The sequence below is a fragment of the Pseudorca crassidens genome, chromosome 17 (assembly GCF_039906515.1).
Source record: "Pseudorca crassidens isolate mPseCra1 chromosome 17, mPseCra1.hap1, whole genome shotgun sequence".
NCBI lineage: Eukaryota > Metazoa > Chordata > Mammalia > Artiodactyla > Delphinidae > Pseudorca > Pseudorca crassidens.
The window spans coordinates 76,508,576-76,524,913 of record NC_090312.1 but is presented as its reverse complement, the minus strand read 5'-3'; the positions used below and the strand labels follow the sequence as shown (position 1 = coordinate 76,524,913).

The following is a 16,338-nucleotide window of genomic DNA, read 5'->3' as shown; positions in this document are numbered from 1 at the left end:
GCGTCCCAGGGGAATGGAAGGAAAAGGCAGGTCACGGTGAAGTTCAACCTCCAGGAGTACTCACTGCTTAGGAATGAGCATTCTTACCCAGCTTTTGTTTGGACAGAAGCATATTGTGTAGATCCAACCTAAGTAAATGACCAGGAAAATGTTTGGTCACCTGGAGTTTTTATAGCTCTTTAATTAAGTGTAAATAAATTTTCACCATTTGTAATCATTATGAGCTTTTAGGCAAAACGCTGTGTGAAGCATTAAACATAATATATGGATCGATAAGAAAGTTACTGCATTTTAAAGGTGCCCCTGTTTGTCTCTATCTATGTTGCTTGGGCATACTAAGGAAATAGGGACACTTCTTGAGCTCTTGGGAGTATGTGTGGTTAATATAGGATGTAGTTAATGAGTCATATATTTATAGGAAATATTTTCACCTTGGAGCCTGATAAAAGGAAATGCCTGACCCTCCAGGAAGAATTTGAGAACACTCCCCCTTTCCCTTGCCATACTCATGAATTTATATAGAACATTCAGTCTCTCCCAAGTTCTGTTAGATATACTTTATATGGTCAGATTATACTTACATTTTGTTCCATAATCATAATGAAGACTTCCAAGCTTTCTACAATTGGATTCTGAAAGTTACAAGCCAATAAGCAACATTCCCATTACAATGAGTGTGGGATAATTTTCATGCAGCCCTAGTATGATCTAGGGTTACATTTCTGTCCTTACAGTTCCAGTGTTGCCAGCCCCATGCCACTCAGGGAGAATGTTTCAATGGCCTCTTCATATTTACATTCAAAGTCATGCCCAATTTTAATTTTGTTAGTATTTTTTTTGTTAGTATTTTTGAACCATACTTTCCTTGCATCAATGATTTGGTCTCCTCCCTTCCTCCCTTCCTTCCTCCCTCCCTCCCTCCCTCCCTTCCTTCCTTCCTTCCTTCCTTTCTTCCTTCCTTCCTTCCTCTCTCCCTCCCTCCCTCCCTTCCTCCCTTCCTCCCTCCCTCCCTCCCTTCCTTCCTTCCTTCCTCCCTCCCTCCCTTCCTTCCTCCCTCCCTCCCTTCCTTCCTCCCTCCCTCCCTTCCCTCCTTCCTTCCTCCCTCCCTCCCTCCCTCCCTCCCTCCCTTCCTTCCTTCCTTCCTTCCTTTCTTCCTCCCTTCCTTCCTCTCTCCCTCCCTCCCTCCCTTCCTCCCTCCCTCCCTCCCTCCCTTCCTTCCTCCCTCCCTCCCTTCCTTCCTCCCTCCCTCCCTTCCCTCCTTCCTTCCTTCCTTCCTCCCTTCCTTCCTTCCTCCCTCCCTTCCTTCCTTCCTTCCTCCCTCCCTCCCTTCCTTCCTCCCTCCCTCCCTCCCTCCCTTCTTTCCTTCCTTCCTTCCTTCTTCTCCCTTCTACTCTTCCTTTTTATTAAAATTCTGGTTGCCTTCGTTTTTTAACTTGTTAGGAAAAGATACATATTCTTTTCCATCATATTCTTATAACTCCCAGAGTCTTACCTACTTGACCTTTTACTTGGAAATGATCCTATTGTTCTTTAGGCCACTGCTTCCTGTTCTGTTTTAAACTGGTGACAGGTTAATTTTGCTTTCTCTGAGTGTCTCCTTGCCTTTTTGTTTTCTTGAACTCTCTCCCTTTATTTAAACCTCTAGTTCTCTCAATGTCTCCTTCGTTCTCTTCTTTGCTATGGCGTCTCCGCAGAGCCCTCCATCCTCTGCTTTCATCTGGACCAGATGTTTCCTTTTGATGCCGCATCACACATTTGATCACTCCGCCTTTCACTGCTCTCCTGAATTAGAAGCACTATTTTCTAGGTGCCGTATTCAGTGGTGTAGAGATAAATATTTTACCATAGGCTCTCATAACAGATAAACAAGACCTTGGTTTTTTTTTTAGCATTTCCTGATGTCCGTGTTGTAAATATAATGGCCAATGTCAAGTTCCCAAAACTTGAAGTCACTGACTGTGGAGTTGGAAAGAGATGGACCTGATCCATGCTCCCCGGCTAGCTGCAGCAGCTCGAGCACATCACTGATGAGACCATTTTGACAGAGATGTTTTTAAAATATATTCATACTTTTTTTTGAGTTAACAAAGCAACCTGGATATTATTTAATTTCATTCTGTGGCTCTGGGTCATCATTATTAATATCAAGCTCTAAGGAAAGTGGTATCGCTAATGATGACATTGAGAGAGAATATATTTGCCTCTAAACTAAATGACTTAATAGCTGAAAGTGGAATTAGATAAAGTAATTAATACCAAATGCAATGGTAATTTGTTTACTTTTGAAGGGCCTTTTGTCATTGTTAGCTGACTTTTTAAAATACAGTACTCAAATCTAGCTTTCATGGTTTGTATAGTTGTTTTAGCTGCCTCTTGCCTGACCCTTGATATGATCTCTTCCGCATCTGTTTGTTGTTTGTTTATGGCCTTTTATTTGTGCTTTTATTTCAAGTCACTATAAATCCATTTTAAGTTATCAGAAAATGAATATCAATAAGTAGAGAGACGGGGTGTCTCCAATAAAGACTGCAGATTTTCTAATCAGTGGTGTTAATTCGGCTTCCCTTTCATTGTGTGTGTTTTCTTTCATATCATAAAGGAGAATGCTATCCATGCATCTTCTGACAGAAAAGAAAATGGGGTTTCCTCTCTTTGAAACGTTCACTTTAAAGGTTTTTGTGACGCACGACAGCTTTAAAATAGGGTTGCTTTTCAGGATGGATTGCCCACAGCTGCTCTTCAGGACGTTTTTGGTTTTTTCTGAGCACATCCATCCTGTTGGACATAAAAAACTGCATATGTACATCACTGATGGACCAGTAAATAAAATGCTGTGTTTTTAGGGAAAGGTTCCTGGGAACTAATTAGAGTCACAAGCAGAGAGAAACAGGGGGTTGAAAACACTGTGCTGCTTCTTACCTTGCTCTGATTATTTTGTGTTTTAGCCATTTCTGTGCATCTCCCACTTTGTGAGTGCAGGGAATGGTGACAAATCACTTGACGATCAGGAAATACCCACGAAATGAATGTGGTTCGGAGTGGGTGTCTTCAGGTATTTGCTCGTTTCTCTTCTCCTCCACAACTTACTGAAGGTGAATCTAAACCAAGGTAAATTCAGCTTACTGGATAGAGGACATTTCTTTATGTCCAAGGAAATTAAAGCTATTCAGGCCTACACCTGCCACATAACTAGAGAAATACCTAGGGTACCATTTTCATTTCAAATCTGCAGTTTCTTTTGCTGGCAGTATGGTTAATCGTGGGATCATTTTCTTAGAAATACTAGTTTATCAAAGTAAACGTAGAAAAATGCTTGAAACGTGTAAGATTTGTGTCCAAATACAGCAGGCAGAATTGTAAAATTTTTAGATATAAAATGCAGTAAATATCATTTGTACATGGCAATGACATTGTTGGCATTCACTGGACTATACAAAATTCATTTACTGTATTATCTCAATAAAATATGGTTCAAAGGAACTATGTAACTCTAGTTTTAGATCAGGACTACAGTCAATAAGTAAGCTCATTTTGAAGAAGGAGTTACTATCATTCATGTAAGTAAGTAAGTAAGCCCAGAGTAAGTAAATAAGCTTCATTTTGAAAAAGTGGTTAGTCATTATAATCAATGACAATCTAAAGAAAGGAAAGAAAAAGAACAGAAGATTTGATAATTCATGTTTCACACAGGAAGGCACAGATGGGTAGCTTTTGTTATTGTTTTTGGTTTTTTCCAAAATAATAATAGTCCTAGCATTGCAAGCCTGGAGATACTGTTCTGAGTAGGTTATACTAAGCCAATAATTTACTAAAAATAATGATAAGTTAATATGATAAAATATGGTATCATAAAATGTTGCCTGGATTTGCTACTGTAGAAAATGATTTCAGGAGTATATCTCTAGCTCTCCAAGTCTATGAACACTTGAAGTCATAATACTCAAAGTTATCTTAGTATATTTTCTGAGAGAAGTTGCATAAAGCAGTACATGAAATGGGCACCACAGTCTTAGTGACGATGGTGTCCGTAACTGCGATTCAAATTGACTGCAGCCTTCTCCAGCTGTGAAACCGAGATTAAAACGGTCTGCTGGTGCTTGGATTAGATGCTCACGGGCTCTCTCTGCTTTGTTGCAGCTCTCAGCATTAGAGAGGCAGATCTTTGACTTCCTCGGCTTCCAGTGGGCGCCCATCCTTGGAAATTTTCTACATATAATAGTCGTCATATTGGGTCTGTTTGGAACCATTCAGTACAGACCTCGCTATATCGTGGTGGTAAGTCTTTTTGTTACCATGTCTTTTCATATAAACACTGCAAAACTGTTAGGAGAAGAAGGAAATAGATCATTTAAGTTGTTCCCTTTGATGTAACGTGGCTTGGCCATTCTGGCCTTCATTACTGAATTCTGTTGAGAGATGATTACCTGGGAGAAAGAAGACTCAGTGAATGTTTACAATGAGAGCAAAGCAACGTGACTGTAAGCGGGAGATGCATAGCGAGACTCACAGTGTCATTGAAATCAAGTTTCACAAGGAAATTTAAGATGTGGTTTGGATGGAGTAGGACTGGTTGTGGTCTTGATGTTAGATGAGATGTAAATGTACATTAACTATCATGTCAGTGGCATATGTCACTAACCCTAAAAAGCAAACCGACCTAGCCATAACTGTTTACTAACTGATAGCAATAATACAATTTAATTTTAATGGACATAAGACATTACAAATGCATGTGCATTTATTTAGTACTCACCCTTTAAGATATTGCATACTGTATATTACTGAACATTTCTCCACTTTGGTAAGATAAATTTGAAACATAAATCCATACTCCAAACTATGACATACATGGCAACACACCCTCCATTGTAGGGAAATTTAATAAGGGATATTCTGTGATCTGCAACTGACTGGAAGTTATTTCCAGTAATAGATTTCTTCAGTGTAAAAAGAGGGGAATATTTTGGGCTACATGTATAAGAAGGTTGTCAGAAATACCAAGCATGTATAAGGAACTGTAATGAGGGGTGACATACTCTAAAATGCTCATTGAGCCTGAATAAATATGCCATGTTCAGTAGAATTAGTAAATATTTTCTTGTAATGCGATGATTGCCTCACTAGAAGAAAACTATAGACTTAAAAATATGCCATCTTTGCATTTTGGTTTAATCCAGTCACACCTATCAAAAAGAAAAAAGTTATACATTTTTCTATAAGTGCCTCAATTCTCTGTTTGCATCTCAAAATTGGCTTTTGGGTATCTTTCATCATATCACACAGAGGTGAAGGTAACCAGCCCACAGCATAGACTCTGCCCTCAAAATTGCTGCTCCAGGCACCCTGGAACATTTCTGTCACTCAGCTGACTGCAGGGGCTAAACAGTCCCTGCTTTCCTCTTCTTCCCTGAAAGATAGCCTCTGCTAAGCCACTGTGTGATCTATTAAAAAGGCGTTTCACAGACGTGGACTTGCAGCTCAAGAGACTTTAATATGCATAATAGCAAACTATTATTGGAGTCTATGTTCTAGTTTGTTGCTTTGAACACAGAGCACTTGGACTTAGTACAGGCTTGTCATTGTGTGATGTTGTTTTCTGCTGAAGCACAAAATGCCAGGTGACTGTGCAGCCAGTGGCCTCTATGGGATGAAGCTGTCTGTGCACGTCAGTGACGTACTAGTCCTAGTGCTTCTATCCTCTCCACATGAGCTCTACACACTCTTCACGCAGCTCCTGCCTTGGTCGAGGCTTTGCAGTCTCTTTCCTGCACATGGACTTCCTGCTTGCCTTCGGCTTCCTCCCTGTTAACGTGTCCCTTGTACTTTTTCTAAATCGCTGGCTTGAAACCCTTCGCTAACTCGTAGCAGGATAAAATCTAAGAATATTCTCGGCTGCCGCACCTGACCAAACTGGTCTCACAATCCCTACTTCCTTCCTTCCTTTCTCCCCCTCCTTCTTCCCCGATATCTGTTTTGTCTTAACTTTCTTCCTTGCGTTTTTCTTTTACATATTCATTCCTATTTATTGGGTTTCTACACTGTGTGTGGCATTGTGTTCAGTGCGGGGAACAAGGTGAGCAAATACAGACAGACGTGTTTTCTGTCCTCCTGGGTACTTACCTTACAGTCTAGGGAGGGCAAGTGGGTTTTATCAGATAATCATCCACATAAACATTAAATTGCAACTGTCACAAGTGTTAAAAAGGAGCACGTTGTGCCAGTAGATGTATCCTGGAGGGTCCCTCTGAGCCTGCAGTAGATGTATCCTGGAGGGACCCCTCTGAGCCTGCAGGTGTGACTGTGGAGCTGAGATCTGCAGTGTGAGTGTGAGTTCACCAGGGTAGAGGGGACCGAAGCGGGTTCTGGGCAGGGAGCACCACAGGGCACACAGTAGGATGTCGATAGCAGTAGGTCCCATTCCCTCGTTAAGCATTCACTGAGGACCTGCATGCGAACATGCAATGTCATAGGTGCTCAATAAATACCTATTGTTTACCCATCTAGTTCCCTGCGGGTTCCTAGCATCCTCTTGCGATAGGACTGGGGTCCCTTCTTTGTCCGGTATCTTTTCCTCACTTCCTTCTCTCGCTTCTCCCTCCTTCATGTTGAAGGAGGAAGATGTAGGTCTTTCAGAATCTTCAAAGAAAAATGTCTGTAAGACAAACAATCTACGTTTTTGCTCATCTTGATTTTCTCTTGGTGTGTACGCCAACCAAATCCCTATTGTTTTATTTACTCTCTCATTCGAGACCCTCTCCCAGGAAGGGGAGAGAAAGGAAACAATGAATTGTCAGGAAAGCGGTCCATGCCAACATGTCATTTGGTTTAACCTTCACAAGTGTCCTATGGGTGTGTATTAGCATCCCTAATTTTACAGATGAGGCAAGAGTTAAGGAGAGGTTAAGTGACGTATCCAAGGAACCCAGAGAGTAAATGGCAGAAATGGATGCTGTTGTTAGGTTTCTGGAGTTGCGTTATCACGATCTATGCTCTGCTTCCACTATCACATTCCAGATGCTGTGCTGCCACTGTCAATATAAGATTTGACATTGGAAACGATCCTGCCTTACCTCCTCAGCTGATCATAGAATGTTGTTACCTATGTGGGATTCCAGATGAACTCTTATTCTAACATGGGTATAAAGTATCTATTGGGGAGAAATGCTGAAGAATCGTTAGTCAATGCGTATGGGAAATCTGTTCACAGAGGGCGCCTTTAATGGGAAGATGATCGAGGGTGCCTAGTTATGGGGAAAGTGGCTACTGCACATCACCTTTATCACACCACGAGTAGCTCATCCCTGAGCTGTTTTCATGAATACTTTGGTTCGAAGCCACAATTGGTGGTCTCCAGGCCACCAATTAATTAATTCCAATTAATTCTGGTATGAAAAAGCCTGGAAATGAATATGGCCTATGTCACACTAAGCAAGGGCTGCCTCCAAGGCACCCACTTCTCAACGGCACTGAGCGGGAAAGAGATTTCTGACTGGAGATTTTTCTCTCGAACTTGGCCTCCATTATTGGCTGAAACAGTCACCAGCAGTGCCAGTTAAACAGAATCCATGTCAAGCTAGCAGACACTTTGGAGCACCAAGACACAGAGGGTAGGGTCCTGCCATTTCTTAAAACAAACAGGGTCTATCACGGCTGAATTTGAAGAATTGATCACCCTTATGAAAATGGTTGCGGTAAAGGGGCACGTAGAGCAAGCTCTCCAGTGTCTACAGGCAAATTTCAGACTCCTTAGGGTGGAAATCAGAGCTTACAAAAACTGCTCGTTACTTCTCTCTCTCGCATCCCCTGCCTTCCCACCTCGTGCCAGACGTGCTGACTGATTCGTGTTTTCCAAAGACCACGTGCTGTTTCTTGCCTCCTTGGTTTATACACACTGCACTTGCTCTCTGGAGCACCCTATTCTCCTTACCCATTTGGAAAAATCTTAATAATTCTTCAACTGAATAGTCACCTGTAAGAGCCTTCTCTGGCCATCCCCCCTGCAGGCTAAGTGCCTCTGCCTCTCTGCACCCATAGATCCTGGTAACTCTATCCTATCTGTCTACACGGTTGCCGTCCTTGCTTCCAGGCCCATCTCATCTCATTCAACAGTGTCCTCCTGTATATGTATACGTATAGCTGATTCACTTTGCTGTACAGTCGAAACTAACACAGCATTGTAAAGCTGCTATACTCCAATAAAAATTTACAAAAAAACAGTGTCCTCCTGGCAGGCAGACGGTGCCTGTCCATGGCTGTATTCTAAGTTATCCTGATGTGCATGGGCCTTTAGAGATGCTTAATACTTGATTAAACAAATAATAAATTAATTAAAGGTTATTGGATGAAATTATTTTACTGGATGGACTAGACGGTGATTTCTCATCTCAGAACATGGCAACAATAGTTCTGCAAAAGAAGCTGGCCTTACTGCCTTGCTTCTTTCAATCTGAACACCAGGATTTATAAGATAAAATAGTATGTGCCGCTCTGCCTGCACCTACCATTAGCTGACTTATTCCTTGACTTATTTTTTTTCTAATAAATATAACATTGTGGGCCCCTGACACTGTCTTGAGGAGGTCCCATTGCAAAGACTGTTAGAAAAATTCACCCAAATCACAAAATGGAAGAGAGATAATTCCCCTTTGGTTACCATCACTGCTGAGAAGGTACAGTTTACTACTTCTACATGTATTTTTAGAAGATAAAACCAACTTGGTCATAGGGTACTCTTTCGCTGATTAAAATTTATTTTAGCTAAGGTGCAAGGTGGGATATATACATTAGGGATGCCAAGTGTAATCATAGCATTTGAATGCACTTTTGTGTTTCCTTGGCTGTAGACAAAATGAAGCAGAGTGGGGGCTAAGTCATATGTAACAGTCATAAAAAGCACCATTCTGGAATCAGCTGTTTACTCCTGTCTGCTTCGCTCCTATGTCAAATATTTTAAACTCTTACTTAAGAATTCTAGACAGAGATTCTGCTCTACAATTATTTAAATCTTTATCATTTCATGGATAATAATTTAATCAAGCGGTTTTACATTAATTTAAATGCAGAAATATTAACTAACTTGACAGTTTTTGAATAAAGATTAACATTGGAATTAAAAGTAACTCAAAGCTTCCTTTAAAAATTAAAAAAAGAAAGCCAAGTAAGTATGCTAGGCCCATACGTTAGTTATTTGGACTTTTATACAAATGTCCACATCCAAAGAACTGCAACTTGCTTTCATTTGAATTGTTGTACAGGGAAATATCCCTACTATGTCATCATAAATCTCCCTCCAGAGTTACTGCTCAACATGGCAGTTAAGAGTGTTAGGTTTCCATTCAGTGGTCTCAGATTTATTTCCCCCTGGACGTGAATACTAAACTCCAGAAACTATTAGAACAATGGGTGAGCAAGGAAACTACTTTTTTTTTGAGTGAATCTAACATATTGAGTATAATATTGTATCTGATTGATACACATGTGAATGAATGAATGAATGAGTGGCCTTCCTGGTAACTGGAAAACAGACAAGCTCAGGAAGTGAAAATAATTTATGTTATGGACTAATTGCTCTATGAGAAAGAAATAGGCTGGGAGACTGGTAAAGTTCATTTCAATTAAAAAATGCTGAAATATCTTCATAGAACTATGCAATATCCAGGAAGCCACAGAGAACACATAGATGTTTTTCCGTATTTATGGGCATTGTCTAATTAAATTAGGATTTAAAATATGTGTACTGAACATAAGCAAAGTAGGATAGATAAATAGGTTGATAGATTATATTTAGATAGATAGATGATGGGTAAACAGATGGATAGATAATTATACAGAGTGATTTTTTTTTTTTTTACTTTGAGAAGTTAAGCCTTCTATACTTCAAGTATATCTATGTGGCTGTCTGAGCTTGTAGGCATACTCCATGATAACCAAAAGGTATTTGTTAAAAATGTAGTTTGTCTCTTTTTTTTATTCTAGTTTCAGTTGCATTATAAATAAATTGACCCACGTCAGAAAGAAGAGAGGGAGGATAGCCAGTGTCTTATACCATATGTGGTTCTAATACTTTCTGCTTAGGAAAAATTCCTTTGGATGTGTTATTCGTGTTGCTAGAAATCCTTTCCTCTTACCTCTGCGTGCAGACTTGAGTCTCAGGTGCACATTGAGGTATATGGTTTCCATCTCATAACAGTCCAAAATTCACCTGTACAGGTATCCTTTGTTCTCAACAAACCAGTGTATTAGAATAAAGAAAATTACAATATTGCTTTTTAAAAAACTACGTATTTATATAACACAGGACACAATAGCAAAATACAGAAGAAAGCATTTCAAAAACATAACCAGTTATAGAATATATATGAATGAATTTTTGGTAAACTGGTAATCTGGTGAATTGGTTGTTTGATAAATTGCAGAATTTGGGGAAGTGTTAACTTGCAAATTAATCTGTAGTCCTTTTCCTAAGATCTTTTAAAATGAAGACTGTCGTGTAATGCCCAAGCACCCCAGCTCTGGAGTCAAACTGCCCGAGTGCCTATCCCAACTCTGACACTAACTGGGTGATCAGATGATTTCCTCTCTACTTTGGTATTCATGTGAGGGCTAGACGACTTAATCTGTGTAAAGTGCTTATCACAGTACCAGGAATGCAGAAAGCAGCGGAGTAACTCTTGTTAGGAATTTCGGAGCTGAGGGTTGGAATCTACTCAGCCTGATCATTTTATCTTTGAATGTTTGAAAGTGTCATCAATAGGACAACTTGTGAGGGATCAGAATACACTTCAATCACTAAGCTTGTGCTATGATTTTAAGTAGAATTTTTTATTATGTGTTTTTTATAACTATGAGTTGATTTACTTTTCTAAAAGCATACTTATGGGTTTAGGCTTGCAGTCCTAATAATGAAGAATCATGTGGTTTTACAGTTAATTCAGTGCATTTTCTTACTTTAGTCTTGCTTTATTTTATGTCCTTCCCTTAACCTTTATCACTGGCTTTTTCCTCCTGAATGAGTGGTCTGCACTACTCTGTCAATCAAATATACCCATAATTATATTGATTTAGGATGAAAAATAGCAGATACTAGATGCCATCTGACTAGCAGCATCTTTAAAATGTGTTGTGGTTATTGTGACTTTATCAGTTTGCAAAAAGTAAACATTGAGAATGTAGATTAGCTATTTTCAATATTCATGGGGATATTTTGTGGTTCAGAGGAATGCATTTGGTGCATTTTTAAGGAAACATCTAAACCCACTCACACTAGAAAGCTTTGCCAGCGGAAGGTATCAGGTCAACAATGTCGGCAACGACCAAAAGCCTAAATATATATTTTAACTTATGTTAACTTTTTAATATATTTTCCAACTCCTCTAAATTTCCAGTGATTTTGGAGCCTTGACTCATTATTATAAATGTATTATTCTTTTTTTTAATGTATTATTCTTTAAAAAAATCATAAATGACAAAGATACAAAATGTAAATTGAATTTTAGAAAAAGTTGAAAAGCTTCTGATAAGGTTTGTAATAAGATCGTGGCTATTTTATACCGTGTCTAAAATTCATAAGTCTGTTATTTGGCAGAGCATAGAAGAAGCTAATAAATTATTTCAATATTTGTCTTAATTTAACAATAGCTAATAAGTTATTTCAACATTTATCTTAATTTAACAATAGAAAGCAATAATTTAATTAGTATGCCAGTTTAAGAAGTTACGAATTCATAGATTTTTGCAGTACAATAAAATGAATGAGCAAACCGTTGTATTTGATCTGCTCATTGTGTTGCCATGGTAAGTTCCATCCCGAGTCATCCAAGCCGTCCTATATGTCAGCTTTCCAGACCTCAGTGTCTTTGTCTGCCTAAGAAAGTGACCGGATGAATAGAGCCCTAAGACCTCTCTGTTGATGAGTCTTGATCTAAGGCTACCTTAATTCAGTCTGACTAATACTCTTGAGGAAGGCATTTCCTAATACATAATACATTAATAAAACCAATTAATCAATAAGGCTGGCATGTTTAGAGTTTTTTGGTTGTGATTGGAAGGTATTTTCCCATTATGGAAATATGTTGCTTATTTGCTCACTCTTAATCCTACTTATTAATAAGTAGGATTTACTTATTAATCCTACCATAATTAGAACTTGTGTGCTTTTAAAAATTATTTTACATAATCACATTATATTCTATCATTATAGTAGGGGCATACACTCCACTCAATAAAATAGTCCAACAGTTGAAAGGTTGTTAATTTTACTCCATACATCCATTTTCAAACATGGTCCTCATTCAGGGATATGGAAGTGAAGCGTTTTGACTAACATTCCTAAACCATTGATGATTTATTGCAACTAAAAGATAGCTAGCTAGGTAGATAGCCCCCAGAAAATTTGCATAATTGTGTCCCTTGGAAAATCTGGTAGTCAGAAAACAAATCAAATCAGCACTTGGATTTAACTTGCAACTGCAAGCAGGCAAAGCACTGTAAAAATAAATCTAGTTTTATTGGCATCTACTTAAAGCAGTAGAAACTATTGGATTTTTAATTTCTAGAGATCTTAGGGGACCGCATAAGGAGCATTCTTTTCTGAGCGTGCCCTGTTTCTTCCCAGAAGACACACTTATTGACATTTTTATTATCGATTTATTTAGTATGCATGCCTTTCATCTCCACATTTTTCTTCTCTTTCTTCCCCCCACCCTTTCTTTCCAGTATACAGTATGGACTGCCCTCTGGGTCACCTGGAATGTTTTCATTATCTGCTTCTATTTGGAAGTAGGTGGGCTCTCTAAGGTAAGTCCATCATGCTTTTAAAGTACACTTTTAAAAAGAATACACTAATAAATAATCTAAGTAACATTACAAATGGAATACTAATATATATATATATGTATACAGTAATCTAAGCAACATTACAAATGGAATACTAAGGATATATAGTAATCTAAGAAACATTACAAATGGGATACTAATCAAAAAAGAGTTTGGGTACCATTAGAAAGAATAACCTTGGGAACATGTTAATACAATGAAACTCTGAAATAATGGCCTTATGATTTAGTTTCTTAAGCTGTCGTGGAACTCAGCTACCAGTGTATCCTCATGTCCAGTTTAAAAAGGCCTAATGTCCCAGTGACCACAGCCCCATATGTTAAGTGAAAAATGGCTTTGAACATTCTTGTGTTTGAAATGGGAAAAGGGATTGACTAAGATGTAAATGTAACAAATATGAATAGCAAATTGCTATCTTTGCTTGAATATTAATTCTGGAAAAATAAAGTTTGTCAGAGAAGGAAATCCTCATTATAGTAAATGGAGCATACGTTTACTGACAACTACATACATCAGTGCAGTGATTCCTATTGTGAAATCCTGATCAGAAAAGAATTGTCTTGATGCAACGTGATACGAATATTATTTGTCTGTCTAGAGCTCATGTCAGCAAAGCACATAATTTTCATTATGACTCTTACAGAATCATCTTTTGATTACCATCCAAATGGAAGAGCATCTTGGGTTAAGTTTCTAGTTATGTTTCTTAAGCATTTTTCTCATAAACCAGCACAGTTCCCACTTGAAATCGTAGAGAAGAAACCTAACAGTATAATTCCCAAAAGAATAAGAAAGCTGTAATCTATCTTTTAGATTTCTTGTTATCAACTATATTTGTGCAAACATTCTATTGTTGTATGATAGTCTCAAATTTTCTTTAAGTAGCATTTGTGGTTTAGATCTCAGAAAATTTGCCTTGACCAACACAGAGACTTTTAGAATTGTTAGGCTCCACTGAAGTCCATACGCTAACAAAGAATTTTCGATTTAGCCAAGCAGCAAATATCCCTGAAGCGTTTTCTCCAGAACCTCCAGAGGTGATTACTCTTTGTTCTACACTCTAATAACTTTATAATTAGAACTTGTCATCATTTTCTCACATTGGCAAATGTATTCAGGAACCAGAAATGACATTTCTGAGTTACATACAAATGCACCAACATCTACCTTTACCTCTACCTAATTTCTAAGACAGAAGACAGTGCTTAAATCAGTGCCCAGTTATCATCTGTAACATGCAGATTATAAAGTAATTTTAAAATGCAATTTTATGAATAAAATAATTATGGATAATAAGTTAAGCATAGCATTTTTCAACCCATAGCATTTTGTAATTCATGATTTGATTGGTCATTTTAAGTCATACTTTTATTTCACTGGACGGAAATCATCTTTTATCTCTTTCTCTATTAATTGGTTTGGAATAAATTAGACCAGAGTAAATTTGTTCCATGGAATTGGCATCATAGTGTGTTGAAAGAGGACTGAATTTCAAATCATAAGTCTTGGATTCAAATCTTGTCTTTAGTGCTTATAAACTATGGGCCCTTAGGCAAAGTACCGAACCCGGAAAGTCTCTGTGAAATATAAAAACAGGACCAGCTTCTCCAGTAAAGATAGTAATCAGGGTTTGTTTGGTGTTTCACATTGTTACCAAATATGGTAACTCAGGTAAGCTGCAAAATAATCCTGTGATGTGATTTTTTTTTAATTTTTAAAAACTATAATAATGGTAGCATTGATTTGTTCCCCCAAAGGCTGATTTCCCTCCACGGCTCAAGTTAACCTTTGTGAACTGTTTCTTGTAACTGCTTTTCTAATATCAATGTGCATGTCAAGGATTTTTTTTTCCTCGTTTCTTTGGGTTCAAGGTTAAAAAAATGGGTATAGTGGTCCCAGTTACTCATTTCATTACCCGTTCAAATGCCATTAAGCAGTCAACCAAGTATTCTAGACCATAAATAGGATAGATGACTCCAAAAGGAGCATCCTAAAGAGATGCTCTTGGTCTCTATTTACTGTTTCAAAGGCTGGTAACCTCTCCTTGGCTAGCCACAGGGAAGCCTCAGTTCCAGCCTGTAGGGAATCTATGCTGAAAACTAGAGCAGAGTTAAGGACCCTTGATATACCCAAGCACCTCTGCCATTTTTTCCAGGTTGTACCCCATTTCATAAGATATTCCTCGTCCGTGTGTGCTAGTTTATATACTAACTTTCTAGAGCCCTCTATCTCCTGCTAGTTCATGAAGGCATTTCTTGGAATTACCCACTTGGATAGGTTAATAGAAACCTCTTTCTACTTTGATTTTTGCCCAAAAGGTCCATTCTAAAATGGTGAATCTTTCTCAAAAGACCGGATTCAGATTAATTTCCACAACATCTCTATGGATTCGGGTGTTATTCCAATGACAGGCACTACTGAGCCATTCTCATTAACTAATAGTGTACTCGCCTGGCCGTGAGCAATCATACGTCTGGCCGTGAGCAATCATACGTCTGACCGAGGGGACTCGATCACACCCTTCAGATTTTTCCCTTTGCTGTTATCTGCCCATCAGCTTGGCATCATACTTTTGTCACTGTGGTCTTGAAGGTCCTGATTCTCCCCAGACCTTCCAGAACTTGAAGGAAATGGGAATGTGTGCATGTATGGTGAGGTTGAGGATGACTGTGGGTAGGTGACCAAAAGTGCCTGCACTTTCATAATCTATTGGAGCCTCAGTTTCCTTTTCTGCAAAGTGAGGAAGACCACAGCACTAGTTTCATTGGATTGTTGAAAGAATTAAGTAAGATGATTCATACAAAGAACTTAGAAAGGATCTTGGCATATTGTGAGGTTTCAGTAAAAAGTGGTTTTTATAATTGCCAATCAACATCATCATCTTTATTGAGAAATTAACAGACATCAGGATCCTCATTCTGCAAACCTGTGGGACCTATATTTATTACTATGCAAGAGCTGTAAAAGGGAAGGAAATGTGGGACTGAGTGACTTGTTTAAAAAGTATGTAACAGTCCCTTGTGATAGGACCTCAGATCTGCATATTAACTTCACAGCTGTAACACGATTAATTAAACCCTTTCCTTCAACATGGAAATAGCGTTTTTGAAATGCTTCTGCAGCCAGATTCTCCTGCTGTCCCTCCCGCCCCCCTTGGAAGGACTTTATGAATCTTTGGAGGCACTAAGACTGTTTTTCATGCTGTACTTTAAGATCACCAAGGGTACAATTAATAAGTTATTGCTGCTTCTTTGGAAGTCCCAAGACTTGAAATCATTTTTTTCTTCCTAGGAATCCATTCAGAATGTAAACATGAAAACCCAACTCATTTGCTACATTTAAAGCTACTGAAAGACAAGTTATGTTGAGAACTCAAGTTGTACTTGTTTTTAATCCCCCCCCAAATTAAGCTGATGCCTTATGGCATCTTTTTGATTACTCCAAATTGTAGAAACTTTACGTGAATATTTCTTCTAATTGACTTTTCCTGAGAGATGTATGGAA

General features: G+C 38.4%; 1 protein-coding gene across 1 annotated transcript in view; it reads left to right on the top strand.

Annotated features, from left to right (window-relative positions):
* The first annotated feature begins 4,018 nt into the window (after positions 1-4,018).
* The window catches only part of NKAIN3 (sodium/potassium transporting ATPase interacting 3), a 266,817-nt gene continuing 254,497 nt past the window's right edge, over positions 4,019-16,338 (top strand). Inside the window, exons 1-3 of the mRNA XM_067711709.1 lie at positions 4,019-4,027; positions 4,138-4,275; positions 12,715-12,795. Coding sequence (XP_067567810.1) covers positions 4,019-4,027; positions 4,138-4,275; positions 12,715-12,795 — 228 coding nt within the window. The remainder of the gene's footprint in view (positions 4,028-4,137; positions 4,276-12,714; positions 12,796-16,338) is intronic.